This window comes from Lolium perenne, chromosome 1 (assembly GCF_019359855.2).
Source record: "Lolium perenne isolate Kyuss_39 chromosome 1, Kyuss_2.0, whole genome shotgun sequence".
Classification (NCBI taxonomy): Eukaryota; Viridiplantae; Streptophyta; class Magnoliopsida; order Poales; family Poaceae; genus Lolium; species Lolium perenne.
In genome coordinates, this window is record NC_067244.2 from 267,193,638 (window position 1) to 267,205,256 (window position 11,619).

An 11,619-nucleotide genomic window follows, 5' to 3' on the forward strand; every position below is an offset into this window, starting at 1 on the left:
GTTTGATTTAGTTTTTGGATCAAACCGAATGGAGTTGAACCAAATGAAGCTAAGGAGTGCGACGACAGTCGACAGACTTCAAAAGAAAAGGACTAGTTCACACCCACTCCTGAACACTAAACGTGCTAAACCCAGCTCAAGCCAATTGAGTGACCAAATCATGCAACATCCACACACAACACATATTGCTAATTGTACCAACGAAAGCAGCTAATCTGTATTGTTTCTTATTCAAATCAGCTAGGAGAAGGGAATTCAAGTCAGACACATTCAGGAATGTACAGCATTGGAATGTTTATACAGATAGATGAGCTGGGCTAGCACAAGGATGAAACTGAACAATATTTGGTGTGCTTTCTGGCTATGTTTCTCTGAATGTTGTAAATCTTCTTTTCTCAAGGGAACCTAAATAACTACCCTGTCAAAACTCAAAAACTAGTCTATATATGTTCTATGGCAAATAGTATGAGCAGCAAGGCAAGTGAAAGAAAACATGGATTGTTTGATTCAGTTGTGGATCGAACCTAATGGAAATGAACCGAATTAAGCTACGGAAAAGCGACAGAGTTCAGAAGAATGCGGTGCCGGCGTGGCCGCGGTGGAGGAGGTTGTGCGCGATCTTGTCCCTGGCCTTGGCTGCGGCCTCGGACCGCACCGGGTTGTCCAGCACGGCCTCGTCGTCGTCGACGAGGTCCACCTGCAGGTCCTGAAGCAGGTCCGGCGCGACGGGCTCCCCTCTGGCCTCGCAGATGTTGTGCAGCACGCAGCATGCGCCGAGCACGACGGGGAGGTCCTGGAGCTTGACCTCGGTGCGCTTCTGCAGGCATGCCCAGCGGCCCTTGAGCCTCCGGAAGGCGTCGACGGCGACGCGGCGCAGGTCGCCGACCTTCTCGTTGAAGGCGTGCTGCGTCCAGGTGAGGTTCTGGTGCGTGTAGGGGACGAGCAGCCAGTCGGTGAGCGGGTGGGTCCCGCCGCCGACGATCCAGGCGCCGGCCATCATGCCCGCGGCGGCGCGCTGCTGCAGGGCGGACTTGTCGAGCACCTGGTCGTCGGACATGGAGCCGGGCCAGCCGATGCAGACGTCGGTGAAGGCGCCGTCGGGGCCGACGACGCCCTGGAGGGTGATGGAGTAGGAGGTCTTCTGGTTGCGCTCCGTGTGGCGGCGGTTGAAGTAGGCGGAGACGGAGACCTTGGGCGCGATGATGGGCACGTGGGTGGTGTACATGGCGCCGAGCACGTCGGGCACGCCCGAGGCGGCCTCGAAGCTGGCCTTGACGGCGGCGGAGGAGGACGGGGAGGAGGGCCACTGCAGGAAGCGCGGCATGAGGATGGTGCGGATGGCGCCGCAGACCTCGAGGACGAGCTTGTGGCAGGTGGAGATGCCGATGCCGAACCGCTTGGAGACGAGCCGGAGCGGCTCCCCCGTGGCGAGGCGCCAGACGCAGACCGCCACGCGCTGCGGGACCGGGATGGCGGTGCGGAGCGCGGTGTCCTCCTTGGCGACGGCGGCGCCCAGCGCGTCGCAGACCATGGCGAAGGTGGCGCGGCCCATCCGGAAGTCGCGCCGGAAGTCCGCGTCCGGGTACGCCGGGCTGCTGCGCAGCTCCCACCACTCGCTCGACCGGTCCTTGACCCAAAGGCGGCGCTGGTGCGGCGGGGGCGCGGAGGCGGCGTCGTCGGCGGCGGCGCGCGGGCGCTTGGCGGGCGGCGGTGTTGGTCCGTCGGCGGGGGCGGTGAGCGGGGACACCACCTCGTCGTCGTCCTCCTCGGGGAGGAGGCCCTTGTTGAGCTCGAGGAAGGGGAGCGCCCGGCGGCGGGGCGCGGCGGCGAGGGACGCCAGGATGGTGGTGATGGGGAAAGTCAGCTTTTTGATGTCCTCATCGGCGGCAAGAACCGCGCCGCCGATAGAGGAAGCATCAAGAGGGGGAGGAGGAGGGTCCTCGCCGGCGCCGCGCTTCCGGCGGCGATTGGGCATCGCGATTGGGTGGAGGGAGAGAGGGAGAAGTCGTGGTCGTGTGTGTGTGTCTTGTAAGAAGAAGAGCGAGCTGAGGTTAGGTGGGCGTGAGAGACCAGACCGTGTCGTGTCGTGTCGCACGAGGGGAACTCGGCACGTTTCTTTCTCTTCTCTGTCAATCGCAAGTGTGAATGGCCAGCCATGTCAACGTATGCTCACTATAATATCCTTCCTTTTTTCCTCACTTTTTCCTTTTATTTCTACCATGAAAAATATTTGAGTATCTTTTTACGAATTTGATACTTGTGTTTTCTTTCGAATGTCTTGCTGAAAGAGGGAGGAGATATATGTCAGGTATTGATGGCCACATTAACTTGAGGCGAGCTGGTTTGGCAGGGGATATGTTTACTTCTCGTTATGGAAGGAATGGCATAATGATCCAGGTAATGCAGGGGTGTACACGATTGATTGCGGCATTAGCTTACGCCAGTCCATTTCTGATTTTGGTATGACATGAATCCATGATGAGGCCAGATAAATGTACCCGTGTAAACGTTCTACGGAGTACAGACAATCCATGTCGTGTGATCGGGGTGAAAATTTCGAATAATCGTCGATCTTTTTTTTGGCATGGTAATACGATTCTCATTCATAAATAAGAGAGACGAGATACAAAGTACATATACATCGATCTTACAGATCTGGAAAGATAGGATAAACCTATGTGACAAACCAACGCATATCCGTCTTCTTCGGCACCACCGTAGCAGTCACCAAGGAAAAAAATGGACGGATCACCTCTTTACCTGAGCTCAACGCGGCTCTATCGCTGATCATCAGCTTTTCGGACCTCCAATGTAGTTTGCCATAGGACAAACCATTGCCGTTGAAAGAATCAGACCAGGGCAGCATGTCCCTGGACACGCCATCAAACTTCAGCACTGGCACCCACGCACGACGATGTCGGAGTCGGGAATCAGAACCATCAGTCTTCAACCACGAACCTACCACAAGGTGCACCATTTTCCAGCTGTCACCAGTGCAGACCACCATCTGCACGTACTCCTGGACGAATCCTCTCTGCTCCACCTTGGCGCCGGAGACAACGCAGCAGCAACGGGGACAAAACAGGAGGAAAAAACCATCTGATGGAGTTGTCGCCGCCGCCTCGCCGACACCATCCATGAACCCTAAAGCCACCAATCTGAAAGATCGGCAAACACATAGTGCCACCAACTCCGAGACGCCGCCATGAAGAATAGCGCCGGTGTGGGACAAGAGTTGAGGCAGATTTATTTGCCTGGGCGCCGCTCCCACCACCCCAACGGCGCGCCATGCCAGAGAACTCCTAACCCTAAGTACCATGCAGAAAACGGGGTCCCCCTCCCTCCTACCGCCGGAGCGGCAAGCGGAAGGAGAGGGGCCCAGCACAGACGCCGGAGATTGGAGTAGGAAAAGCTTTTCCGCCGCCGCCTAGGAGACGTGGAAGACCTACCTATGGTCTAAGGATAATAATCGTCAATCGAGAATGTCATGCCTATTAGAATCGTACCGTATTATATATGGTGTACTGTATCTTGTAATTTTTATACACTACATGATGAAAAGAACCCTACCGACGAGGCACATCGGGTCGGCTCCCAATTCTCTTTCACGTCACGTCTTTCATATGTTCAGAGCGATCGATCTTGACCTAAGGTTGGGCCACCGCACTTCTCCGCTTTCCCCTCCGTCGGCGACGCCTTCCTTGTGCAGCCCCTGCCGCGATGGGTTGTGGCGCCATTTTTGTACCCTCGATGAGGTGCTCTCCAATGGCCGGCTATCATGGGTACTATCCCTCGAGCGAGCGGGTACCCTATGGCACCCATGCTAGGGTTCGGCCCTTCACCGACGGTGCCGTCCCTGCCCTATGGCTCTACATCGACACCAGCGTCTGGTTCTACACCGAGATAGCAAGTGTTCTTCCCTGGCCATGTGTTTTCGCCCGTTCTCACCATTGCCTCATCGATCACCATCAGATTGACAGGCGATAGTTACCTGTTCTGGCGTGCACAAGTTGATACACTGCTTCGCAGTCATCTGCTCATTTGGATTAGTTAAATGGATTTAAATAAATATTTTACAAATGCCACGAGCATGAAACTTATTGCAAGAAAACTATTCATATGTGTTAGAGACAATTAGTTGTCTTTCTTATGAATAAAGTCTTTTATGTTTACATTTGGTTATGAATGAGTTGTTGTTATTAATAATCCCGATGATGATAGATTGAACATTTATAAAACACTACAATGCTGGAAAAACATCCAAATTTGACAATGACATCATTTGTAAAATACTAAAATGCCGGAAAACATCCAAGCACTAAACACCCCTTGGGTGCCTCCTCCCCCTCTCTCTCTCTAGTTCTCTCTCCTGTATGCGGTTCCTCGAAAAGTTTCACACAGAGGGAGTCTACTCCACCCGGTATGCGGAAGCGCTACCGGGATCCGGATCCAAAAGATCTACTTACGCACATCCGCTTGAACAAAGACGGGAACGTCCTTGAGACCCGATGTGTGCGAAACTACGAGGTGCTGCACTTGCGGCACTTGACGTCGTACCAGGAGGATTGAACACGACCCTAACGTCGGCGACGAGTACGACTACATCATCCACGTTGTAGCGGAATGTTAACCGCTTTCGAGCTACGAGGGTACGCCACCGAAACCATGAGCTCTGCGTGTACCTAGATCCTCTCTCATCTGTTTTGAACCCCTTATGCTTCCAAATCTGGATTTGTATTTTTGGTTGCTGGAAATATTTTATAAGGATGTCACGGTGTGCCTTGAATCAATTTCAAGGAAGTGTGGCTAAGTTTTGGATCCCCAAACAATTCAAAAACAGTGGTAGCTCTTTTTTTGAGAGAGAAACAGTACTAGTAGATTTTATTTTGAAAACAGAAAAAAAAAGTAAACCCCTCTGACCTGCCTTGCCTTGGCTAAAAGTTAGCCCAAACTCTGTTCTTTTTTCTCGCGCAGGCGCAGCCCAAGTCGGCCCCGCACGCTTCGTCCTCCTTCATCCGGCCCAGGTCACTCGTCGTCTTCCAAGTTCCAAGCACGCGCGAGATTTCCCTCAAAAAAAAAGCACGCATCAGCCACGGATAAAAGTGCTAAAACTGTGGCTTTCTTCAGAAAAATGTAACTCACAGAAGGTATGGTCAATTGCCCAGAAGCTCAACTGCTCATTACGGATCGGTAACAATCTGACATAGCGATCGAAATTGGTTGCAGTTTTATCGGCCCTCGGACCGGAGTGATCACGACATCTTGTTGAGTATTCCAACTGTGGAAATGTCTTCCAGTCAACACGAGTGACAGGCCGATAGTCACATTGGCCTAACTAGTGTGTGTACCATCCAAATTTGTGGTTGCCGGTAGCCCCTACAAGATACGGTACACATATTTCTCCTTTTGGCAGTTCATCACTCGGTACAAAGTAGCATTCCATCATGTTTTCGTTCGGCATCCCCTCCATGCGTGCGCGCACAAGCCCACTAGCCCAGCACAACGCCATGGCTGCAGCGAGCTTGCTCTTCCTAATCATCCTAGCTACAGTCTCCTCGTTCGGCAACTGTGCGAGCCAAGTATTCAATGGGAGCTGCTTCCCGGCCGAGAAGGCCGCGCTGCTCTCCTTCAAGGCCGGCATCACAGGCGACCCGGCAAATCGCCTTGTCTCGTGGCAGCAAGGAGACTATGACTGCTGCCAGTGGACCGGCGTCACCTGCAGCGGCCGGACAGGCCACGGCGTCAAGCTTGACCTCCGCAACCCTTCTCCAACACAATATGAATTGTTCGGTTTCGAGGACGCTCAGAGCCACTCGCTCCGCGGACAGGTATCTTCTTCGTTGCTTGGTCTCCGACATAGTCTTAGGCATCTCGACCTGAGCATGAACACTTCTCTCGGAGGTGCAATGGCTATGCCGGGATTTCTGGGCTCTCTCCAGAGGTTAACATATCTCAACCTCTCACGCATGGGTTTCCATGGTATAGTGCCTCCTCAACTAGGCAATCTCTCCAAGCTGGTGCAACTTGACATAGGCAGGTCTGGCGACGATAATCTATACTCAAATGATATATCTTGGTTACCACGTCTCCGGTCACTAGAGCACCTTAACATGGCCTTCGTCGACCTCACGGGAGTCGATGACTGGGTCCATACGGTCAATGCCCTTCCCAATTTGGTTGTGCTGATTCTTCAAAGGTGTCGCCTTACTGCTCCATCAGCACTTCTGCACCACAACCTCACAGTTCTTGAGGAGCTTGACCTCTCTGATAACTCCTTCAACACTCTGGCAGTACCCAACTTTGTATGGGATATAACTAGCCTCAAGAGCCTAAGCTTATTGGATTGTGGACTATCAGGCCCGTTTCCTGACGAGTTGGGAAACCTGACTTTGTTAGAGACATTTCGCATTGCATATAATAACTTCAAGGGAATGATACCGGGAACACTGCATAATATGTGCAATCTAAGGTCTCTACAACTCGGCTACAACAACATCGGTGCAGATATTTCAGAGGTGATAGAAAGGATACCCAAATGTTCTTGGAGGAATTTGCAAGAGCTGAGTCTGGCATATGCCAACATCACTGGCGAGGCATTAACATTTGTATCAAACCTAACTAGCTTAAGAAATTTTGATGTCAGTGACAACCAGTTGAGTGGTTCAGTGCCGGTGGAGATTGGCACACTTACAAATTTGACCGTCTTAGACCTTGGAAACAACAACTTGAGTGGTGTGATCTCAGAAGATCATCTTGCTGGTTTGATGAATTTAAAGTTAATTGACTTATCTTATAATTATTTGGAATTCACTATTGGCTCGCGTTGGGTACCGCAGTTCAACTTGGTTTGGGCATCATTGTCATCTTGTCACTTGGGTCCCCAGTTTCCGAACTGGTTACGAGGACAACAGAGCATCAATTACCTTGATATTTCAAACACGGGTCTACTTGGGAGAATTCCAGATTGGTTTTGGACAACCTTTTCTCATGCTGGATCGTTGGACATCTCCTTGAACCAACTTAGTGGAGACTTGCCACTCAGCCTAGAGTTCATGTCAGTGGTTATACTTTCAATGCAGTCAAATATACTGACTGGTTTGATACCCAAGTTACCAAGAACTATTGAGGTATTAGACATATCTAGGAACTCTTTAATTGGGTTTGTGCCAAATTTCCGAGCTCCACAATTGCAGGTTGCAGTTCTATTTTCCAATTCCATTGCAGGGGCTATTCCTACGTCAATTTGTCGATCACGAGAATTGCGGGTCTTGGATCTATCAAATAATTTTCTTTCAGCGGAACTTCCTAACTGTGGTAGAAAAGATCTGAAGCAACGAAACCCATTCACCAACAACTCTTCAAGAGTCAATTCCACGAGTTCTTTCAGTTTGAAAATCACTACTCTTCTTCTACGCAACAACAGTCTTTCAAGCAGATTTCCTTTGTTCACACAACAATGTCCACATCTTATTTTCCTTGATTTAACTCAAAACAAATTCACTGGAGAGTTACCTGGATGGATCAATGAAGCCATGCCCCGCTTGGTTATGCTTAGGTTAAGATCGAACAACTTTTCTGGTCACATACCAAATGCAATGATGGAACTTCACAATGTTCGTATTCTAGATCTATCTAATAATAAGTTTTCTGGGGCCATACCAAGATCTCTACAAAACTTCAAAGCTTTAACTGGCACTGCTATAGGTAACAACACACAATTTGAGAATCCTTTCGAAGAAACATACTATGTAAACTTTGGCCTCGCTGATAGGGGTCAATATAATGATAGCTTAGCCGTGGTGATAAAAGGGCAAGTGCTTGAGTACAGTAAGAATACTATATATTTGATGAGCATTGACTTGTCTTGCAACAGCTTAACCGGAGAAATCCCGGAGGAACTAAGTTTCCTTGCCGGTCTCGTAAGCCTGAACTTGTCATCAAACTTGTTGAGTGGAAATATCCCATATAAGATTGGTAAACTTCGATCACTGGAGTCTCTTGACCTCTCAAAGAACACACTTGGTGGTGGAATTCCTCAGAGCTTAACAGATTTGACATACTTAAGCTATCTAAACTTGTCATACAATAAGCTGTCAGGAAGAATACCCTCAGGACATCAACTAGACATCCTCAAGGCAGATGATCCGGCTTCTATGTACATTGGTAATCCTGGTCTTTGTGGACATCCAATTCCCAGGGAATGTCCTGGTCCTCCCAGAGATCTGCCAGCTAACAATGATTTAGAAAGTTGGCGTAAGCATGGTTTGTCTCAAATGGATTTTCTTCTTGGATTAATTACCGGTTTTGTGGCGAGTGCTTGGATGGTATTTTGTGGACTTCTCTTCATGAAGAGGTGGAGGTATGCTTATTTTAGGCTACTCGACGAACTATATGACAGGTTGTTTGTCATTTCTGTCGTTACTTGGCAAAAATGGTTCAGGAGCACGGATGTAAATTAAGCAAGTTGCTCTATACAAATATGTTGCTACCTGAATATGGGGATGAAGAACTTATGTATATTGTGAAACACTTTGTCATCGTACAAAGTAAACAACCACATATATATATGCATCACCCATGGTAGTTGTATATATTTCTCATAAAGTAAATGTATTTATTTGTATTTCTGAATGACTATTTTGGACCATGAGATATATGAGTTTATTTTGCTTGTGCGTTTTTATTACTTTCGGTGAAATCAATTTTAATGTTGCTGGTGTGACTTCTATTCTGCCACCTGAACTTACCACCGTTAATCCATGCTATACTGCTATTAATCTCATTTCTGCTGCACCGTGATTTACAACTGTGCTTCACCGTTCAGAGTAGCATTTACTTTCTTGTCGCTCCTTGTGGTTGGTGCTAGAACAACAGGCTGATGCAAACACAACGGGCATATTTATAAATCAGCCACGAAGCATAGAGCTGACTGTTGGGAAACAGTATGGAAAGATTACCATAAACCGTGCAGTTGTCTGTCGTAATGCTACATGCATGTTTACGGATCAGATGTCGAAGTATAAAATTGGCTATGAAATAGCGGTATGGGAAATTACCATGAACCGTGCAGGAAGACCGTATCTCAGAATGCTCTCTACGAAGATAAGAGACGAACGTGTGAGAAATGCACCCATGAACAGAATAACTAAAAGCATAGTTTATTAAAAGCAATTACAAATCAGGAACCATGAGAAAATATTTAGCAACTAAACCCTAACATTCTAGTCATTTTTATTGTTTAGCAACAAATCAAGAACTGAATGACTGTCAACATTCAGATTGGGGGTCTGAGAACATCTCAAGCTCGTGGTAGGATATTTGTACCGTGTACTCTAGAAGGGACATAATTTTGATCATTAGCTTAAGCTGAAATTGTTAGCACATAATTTTGATCTATCACCCATCCCGTGGGCGCCCGATCCAGCCTCCGCCCTCGTGTGCTGCACCGTCACCCCCACTTCCAGCTGGTCGCCGATTCTCGACGCCCTCTTTCTCACCGTCAGAGGAATCAGGCCGAGACGTGCCTGCATTGCCGCAAGTCGATCTCCCGGAGTCGGTCACGACATCGTCAGCGCCACCAGCAGTCACCGCAAGCGTTGAGACCTATATTTCTAATTGTTTGTTTTGGACTATGAGATATATATAAGTTAATTTTTGCTGGTGTGGTTTTATTACTTTTGGGTGAGATCGATTGATGTTCTGGTGTGATTTCTATTTGGCCACCTGAATTTAGAACTGTTAATCCATGTTACACTTCTCTTAATCTCATTTCTGCTGCACCTTGATTTACAGCTGCGCTTCACCGTTTAGAGTAGCATTTACTTTCATCTCGCTCCTTGTAGTTGGTGCTAAAATAGCAAGCTGATGCAAGCACAACGGGCATATTTTTTTTTGAGTGTTCACCGGGGGAGGCGCAAGGCCTCCACCTGCATAATTTTCATTTACGTCGGTAGACAGGGGTGAAATCCCCAGGGTTTTACAGCAGCATTGTACATGGGGACAAGGGAGGCAGCGCCCAACGCGAAGGGGGCGAGCTCAGGCTAGGCTAGGCTAGAGCCGAACAGGGAGTAGGTAGGTGAGCCAGAGGTCAACGTCGGCTCGCTGCTCCATGGGAAGATGAGCACGCCAGAGCACGGCATCGTCTCTGCAGTTCTTACGCACCAGGGAAAGAGAGGGAGCGAGCCCGTTGAAAACAACTCCGTTGCGATGCTTCCAGAGGTGCCAGAGGCATAGCATCCGCAGCGTCGTTGCAGACCCCGCCGGAGCAGAGGGAGGGAGGGGGCAGGTTGACGCCTCCGTCACCTTGTGAGTAGCGGCAGCATCGGCGCCCAGCAGAGCCCAAAAACGGCAGGCGAACTCGCACCCAAACATGATGTGGTCAGGTGTCTCCAGGGGGCCATCACAGATGGGGCAGTGGCTGCCGCGCTCGTCAAGGATGCCTTTGCGCAGCAGATTTGAACGGCACTGGATTCGCCCTCTGACCAGCAGCCAAGCGAAGAAACGGACCCGCGCCGGGGCGGAGTTGCACCAGACGAAGGGGTGGTGGACGTCGCGGACGCCGCCGTTGGTGCAGAGCCGATAGAGCGAGGAGGTGCTCAGACGCTCTCCGCGGGCGCAGAGCGGGAGAGAGCGCGAGTCGGCTCCATCAGTAAGCCTCACGCGCGACAGGATGGGGAGGAGCGTCTCACGCTGTCTGGCAGCCTTCGCCGAGAGACGCGCCACCAGAGTCGAGTCCAGCCCCGCATCCAGGACGTGCCGAACTGTCGCGGACGGGGACGAACAGTGGGAGAACAGCTCTGGCATGGCAGACTCGAGGGTGCCCAGCGGGAGCCAGTGGTCGCACCAGAACGAGGTCCGTTTACCATCCCTGACAGCCACGCGAGAGATGGCGCGGTACAGGGGGAGCAAGCGAAGCAGGGACGCCCAGTGCATGCCGGAGAGCGGCGTGGAGCGGGCAGCATCATCAAGCGGCAGCCCATCAAGGCTGCGCCAGACCCAACGGGGCCAGGATTCATCCGTAGCGCAGTGGAGACGGTGGAGCAGCTTGGTGAGCAGGCAGGCATTCTGGACAGGCAAGGAGCGGACGCCAAGCCCACCTTCCTCCTTCGAGCGGCACACCCATTCCCAGGCCACGAGACACTTGGCGCCGGTGACACGGTCCGTGGCAGCCCAGAGGAAAGCACGACGAAGCCTGTCCAGGGCTGTAGTAACCCCTGGCGGGAGCTCCAGGGCACCCATGGCAAAGGTGGGGAGCGCGTCCAGCACGGCGTTGAGTAGGACGATGCGCCCTCCCGACGACAAGAGGAGCGCCCGCCACCCGGACAGTTACTTGTCGACTTTTGCAATGAGCGGCGAGAAGGCCGCGAGCCGCAGTTTCTCAGCGGAGAGAGGCAGGCCAAGGTACGTCTGCGGAAAGCCCTCCACGCGACATTGGAGCACACCTTGGATCTCGGCCAGCAGCGGAGGAGGAACATGCATGGGCACCAGCGTGCTTTTCTGAAAGTTGATGCGAAGCCCCGTCGCCGCTCCAAATTGTTCGAGCAGCAGCCGAAGACGACGAGCCGTGGCGGCGTCCGCACGGAGGATGATGAGCGTGTCGTCCGCATATTGGAGGATGGG

The 11,619-nt window shown here is 51.0% G+C and overlaps 2 protein-coding genes across 2 annotated transcripts; one reads left to right on the forward strand and one right to left on the reverse strand.

Moving 5' to 3' along the window:
* Positions 1-203: 203 nt before the first annotated feature.
* LOC127327891 (protein ANTAGONIST OF LIKE HETEROCHROMATIN PROTEIN 1-like) lies at positions 204-2,050 on the reverse strand. Its single transcript, XM_051354694.2, has one exon. The coding sequence runs from the start codon at positions 1,973-1,975 to the stop codon at positions 569-571; it is 1,407 nt and encodes a 468-aa protein (XP_051210654.1). The 5' UTR covers positions 1,976-2,050; the 3' UTR covers positions 204-568.
* A 3,442-nt stretch (positions 2,051-5,492) lies between these two features.
* On the forward strand, positions 5,493-8,671 carry LOC127327893 (receptor-like protein EIX1). Its single transcript, XM_051354696.2, has one exon. It carries the CDS (start codon positions 5,508-5,510, stop codon positions 8,457-8,459), a length of 2,952 nt encoding a protein of 983 aa, XP_051210656.1. The 5' UTR covers positions 5,493-5,507; the 3' UTR covers positions 8,460-8,671.
* The last annotated feature ends 2,948 nt before the right edge of the window (positions 8,672-11,619 follow it).

Bases quoted from the DNA above. Each gene is read 5' to 3' on its own strand.
- LOC127327891 (XM_051354694.2), bottom strand. From the start codon at position 1,975: ATGCCCAATCGCCGCCGGAAGCGCGGCGCCGGCGAGGACCCTCCTCCT.
- LOC127327893 (XM_051354696.2), top strand. From the start codon at position 5,508: ATGGCTGCAGCGAGCTTGCTCTTCCTAATCATCCTAGCTACAGTCTCC.